At 34.7% G+C, this 5,433-nt stretch overlaps 1 protein-coding gene across 1 annotated transcript in view; it reads left to right on the top strand.

Moving 5' to 3' along the window:
- The first annotated feature begins 2,017 nt into the window (after positions 1-2,017).
- LOC118739407 (BCL2/adenovirus E1B 19 kDa protein-interacting protein 3-like) overlaps positions 2,018-5,433 on the top strand; it is a 68,892-nt gene continuing 65,476 nt past the window's right edge. The window contains exon 1 of the mRNA XM_036470698.1: positions 2,018-2,564. Coding sequence (XP_036326591.1) covers positions 2,522-2,564 — 43 coding nt within the window. The 5' untranslated portion in view covers positions 2,018-2,521. The remainder of the gene's footprint in view (positions 2,565-5,433) is intronic.

The following is a 5,433-nucleotide window of genomic DNA, read 5'->3' as shown; positions in this document are numbered from 1 at the left end:
AGTTGTTGTGGGGCCCAGGGCCACAGGATCCGGGGTCCTCACAAGTTGCAAAAGGCACAGTAAAGCTGACTCCAATTCATACAGAAGACCAACTTGCAGATATATGCACTAAGGCTCTAGATGCAACTAGTTGTAAGAAATTTTGTTTTAAGCTAGGATTGCAAGATTGAGAAGGGGTGTAGAATTTATAGAAAGAATATATTGTAATTTTTTTCATTCCTGAACTTTCCTTTGTGCGTTCGATACATTCTGCTGTAATAAATTTTATCTGCGTTTATAACAAATACCTAGATCTTTAATAGAAATAAATTGTATTTATTTTATAACTGATAACTAACGGACGCTTTTTGTTCTTTTCCAGACTCCATTTTGATTTTGATTATTTTTACCGCTAAAAACTTTATGTGTATACATATTTACAAGCTGTCAAAATTTTATGTAGTCCCACGAGCGAGGTAAAAATTATGGGATTCGTATTTACAACGAGAAATCACAAAATATTTGTTTGATCTTTCCAAATTTTCTCTTTTTTATCAGTTGGCAAAGGCCCTCAGACCCTGTCTCCACAGGAAAACACTGATGTCGTGATAACCATGTCACAAAATATATTTCCAATGGAGACCGCCTATTCCTCATAGGCTGCAATATATACGCTGGCAATTCGATAGTTTGACAGCCATATTTTCATTTGAAAGAAAGCGTGCTGGTGGTAATATCGATGAAATTTTGATATAAAATCAAAATAAAAATCCGTTCTCTGTTGGATTATTTATGATTACGTTTTAGGAAATTATTCAGCAAACTTTTTAAAAATTTTAATGTTTTTAAACAGCGATATTAAAAAAAAAATTTCTGGTGGCGTCATGCGGCAAATGCTTATTTCAAGATATCAAAGTGCCCACATACAAAAACTTGCAATCATCTTGCAGTCATCGGTGACTTTTGCTTCATAATTCCGCTTTGACAGATAAGTTCAATACATGATTTTATATGAGTCTTGCTAAATAAGGTTCTTTCCCGTACGCAACGCGGGATCCCGCGGGTGCCAAAAATAGGCCAGAAATCATTCCCGTACTCAACAAAATGGGTAATAGAGAGCGAACATTGGAACGTATTGGATCTTAAGTGTCTTCTTCTTCCTGCCCGAAACAGCCCGGACTTTTTCTCCGGGTAAAAATGGGTAATAATATTACATTTACATTGGACCAAAATGCGTGATTTGAAATCATTCATTTGAAGGTGTTTACACTGCTTGATCCGCATTTGCTTTGACTTCTCATCAAATGAAAAGGGAAGACAAAAACAAAATGTATGTAAACAAACACTACATTTATTATATTGTTAACGCTTTTTGGACACAAAAAGGCAATTATTCTTTGATTAAACTAAAAATGTGTAAAGCTCTTGTATAAATTAACAATTTTTACACACAAATTTCAAAGATTTATTTATTTCGTTGTGTTTGTTTTGTGTTTGAAAAATTCCAAATGTCAAAGACAAACCAAAGCTTTTGTGGAACTTTTGTTTCTGAGTGCGTTCAATAAAATAGTACGGCAATTGGAACGCATTTGTTTCGTGATTTTGTGTAAATGCGTCGAAATGCGTCATTCTGGAAATGTGAATTTGTATGGAGAAATGCGTGATTTGGCCTCGCATTTGAGGTTTCTCGCCCAAATGACGCATTTGGGCTCAATGTAAATGTAATATTACATTTTCCTTGCAACATTTTTTCTTCTTCCATTCTTGCTCACGTTTTGGCATTTCTCTCTCGCAATTGCACCAGTGTGACGTCACACAAAAGTTATTCTCAAAAATCCTCTCTGATCGGCGCAATCTTGTATTCTATCATTCTTGGGGCCAGTCGGTATGCTGACGTTCGCTCGTTCATGTTGCTTGTCCCTTGGGTCCAGGTGTAAACTTGACATTATTCTCTTTTTTTGCCAAGTGGCCACATTGCCACCAAATGTTGCTCGTTCTTTTTGCAAATCGCCACTTTTGTTCATTCGTTGTCTTTCGTTCGCCGCGAACGGTTGAATTGGTAATTTTCGAGGTTGTCGGAGAAGAATAATCGTTCGCATTGAACGCATTTATTTAAAACGCATTAAAGGTATTTGTAAGCAATTTACAGTATATAGAGTAAAGCTGCAATCACAAATCGCATTACTGCTGCTTTAGTGCTTTGAACATAAATACGAAATTTGTGAAATAATTGCGCCTGTTAAGGGAACCAAAGTTTTTCGCAAGTTAAAAAACCGCAGGCGTGGAAAACGCGTTTGTAAACATACATTTTATTTACGGAAGCTCATTTTGTTCAACACGTATTTTGCGTTGCCGAATGCTATCGCCGTAGAAAAAATAAATATTTTTTGAACTATAGTACACGAGATCGAGCAGCATTTTTACTAAAACACGCACATATCTGACCGTCCATCGTTTCGTGATAAATTTGTAAATATCGGTAAAGAGCAAAGTGAAAAATCAACTACAACACATCTAAACAAACGCAAGAAAAGCCAACAAAATGACCTCGACTCCACCAAAAACGGGTGAAGACTTGCTCGGTGGTAAGTAGTTTTAAAATTTTTATTAAATACAGATGTACAAATACAAATGTATATCTAGCTGTATTACCCTTATACGTACAAATACCAGCTGTGAGTCTACATAATAATAGTTGATGTAAATACATACATAATGGCAAAAAGCAATACCATGCAATTTTGCCACGTTAGTAAAAATTGCTGAAAGGAAGCCTTTCAGCAGCCATTTTAAAGTGTTTTCTCGTCAGTTTGTCTAGCAACAAAGTGTATCTACCTTTCCCCATCGCAATACCTATCGAAGTCAATTACTATGCAATGTTGTTGGTACATACTTGTTGTCTTTTAACTATATCGCGTTGTTTACCTTTTATCGGCGTTAAAGCAGCGAGTATTTTATGTCACCACGATTGGTATTTATTTACTATTCTGTATTAAATTTTGTGTTTATGTATGTGTGTATGTATGTATACTGTTATGTATTTCATATTTTTTGCTTTTCCGTTTTGTTTTTTTTCGCATAGTTTGTATTTTGTGTATACATAACTGGTTTTTACAATTTTTTATTTGCAGACATATGGCTCATGAACGAAAGACACATTTTTTGTACATGTATATGGACATTTTTGGTTCATGTATATGGATGGAAAATCCTGTTTAGGTACATTTCACCTTCGGGGCTTTTATTTAACTACAATCCGCTAAAGTTAATTACAACGATGTGGAAAAATATAAAGATCGTATGATATCACTTTATTAGGATTAGACTACGATCCTATATATATCTGGAAAAATCGCTCTTGTATGGACTTCAACTTTTGTTTAACATGTTTTATTATTCCAGATAATTTGAAACGCCAAACCATAGGTTACAAATTTTCATCTTGTTTTCTTAACTTCGGGCTTTAGATTTTTCATATAAAGTAATCCTGATAGGTTTCGCAAAAACACTCCTAGCCGTTTTATCAATCCCTTTTATCTATCGCTGTTTACATAAACCTATCCTTGCAAAACCAAATAAAAAATTGTCTTTGATCAATTTCGAGTCGTATTTGTTTTTCTGAAAACAAATTTCTTTTTGGGCTATGCAATGTACACTCTTTGCTTTTGGTGGCGCAGGCGCTTTCTAGCTTCCCGTAAAGGAAAAAAATGCTTGGTGTTGATATTGACAGACTTTGTTTTACTTTAGCCGTTGCTGTTGATGTTTTTGCCTTTTTTAGTATTGTATTTTATGTTTGGATGCTCATGTTTACGGTGGGTACATATGTATATGTATACAGTGGTGGAAAAATAAATAGGGACACGACATTTTTTTCAGTGTTTGCCTATTTTTCTGTCGTTTATTAAATATTTATTATTTTTTGTATAAAATTATAGCTCGTTATCTTACAAAAACCATATAAATCCACGTTTCAAACTTTGTGCAAAAATTATAAACATTTTGAAAAATTGCATCTAAATTTCAACTTTTTAATCAGATTTTTTAGAATTTTTTGAGTATGTGGTTTTATAGGCCACTAAATTTTAGTAGAATGAGGCGGATGTTTTAATCGCGTTGATTTTTGGCACTGTATGTATGTAGTAGGTAGGTAAATTTCTTTCTTTGTTTTGTCATTTTAGTTTAGCGCAGCATTTGGCTTAAGCTTTGTTTCTTAACAGATAATCTATCACAAATTTTTACTGGATTCTGCTGGAAAGCGTTTCTTGACACAAAAAATTTGCGGAAGAGAGCCAAAAAGAGAGCATAAAAAACCGAGAGAGCTGCAAATTTCTGCTGGCGAAATTTCTGCCAACAGAAATTTGCAGTCAAGTTTAAAAAGCAGCTGTTCAAAACGCATAAGGAAAAAGCTGGCAAGTTTATTTTACTTCGTTTTAATAAAACAAAATGAGTGCATCGTTATCAAAACAAATGTTGCAGAATGTAGGGATTTGTGCATGCATTTGAAGATGTGTGTGTGTGTGTGTATACTGTGATTGCAAATTTCTGCTAGTTTTCGTTTCTTTACTTTTTCCTCTTTCGATCGCTTTGTGCGTATACTATACTATACTATTCGCCAATCTGCTATCGACAGCTGTAAAAAGTTAAGAAACACTCCTTTTTTTTGGTGGTGAGCTGTCCAACGCTGTAGCGGTTTTCAAGTCTAGTTTTCGTGGCTTTGTTTTGACGCCATTTCCCTTTTGTCGGCAATCACGTCAGCGGTTAGGACGCTTTCGTGTTGTCTTTAAAACGGCACGTAGACACAATCTGGCTCTTTGTAATGAAATGAAAAAGCAAAACAAAATCCGCAATAACAATAATGAAGGCAAAAAAACCAAGCCATGGATGAACGAGGGTTGATACGCAAATTATTTATGTATAATAATGGTTGGTCCCTTATTTTACACTGTACCATGGAAGCCATTAATTGAATTTTTAAAAGAAATTAAGTTGTGATTATAAATTTTTAATATTTATATAATTTTGTTAATGGCGCTATGACTTCTAGCTGGGCTAAATAATTCTTCTTGTTTAAACATTGTCAAATTTCTGTAGTATCAATAAAAAAAAACGCATCGACGGGTTGATAAGCAAATTATGTTTAACTAGCCAATGCCCGCTTGCTTCGCGGCGCCTAATAAGATCTTTTGCGTTGGCCAATACAAAAATAGCGTTTAAAAGCAAAAGAGGTCTGTAAAGCATTTTTAGTTTATTTTAGTAATTGAAACGAATAAAGAGCAGAATCCTCCTCACATATACATAGCAGCGCTGTGATACCATATGGAATACTAATCCCTTTCGATGTCATGAGTTTTACCGATGGTCTTATTTCCACTTGCGGGATCTCTGCCAAGCGTGCGTAATATTCTGCACGTGTGTCAAGTTAGCACTACACTTTTCGAATTTGGAAAAGTTAAC

The sequence above is a fragment of the Rhagoletis pomonella genome, unplaced genomic scaffold (genome assembly GCF_013731165.1).
Source record: "Rhagoletis pomonella isolate Grant_MI unplaced genomic scaffold, Rhpom_1.0 Rhpom_scaffold_00005, whole genome shotgun sequence".
Taxonomy (NCBI): Eukaryota; Metazoa; Arthropoda; class Insecta; order Diptera; family Tephritidae; genus Rhagoletis; species Rhagoletis pomonella.
This window is presented reverse-complemented; position numbering and strand designations above follow the sequence as displayed.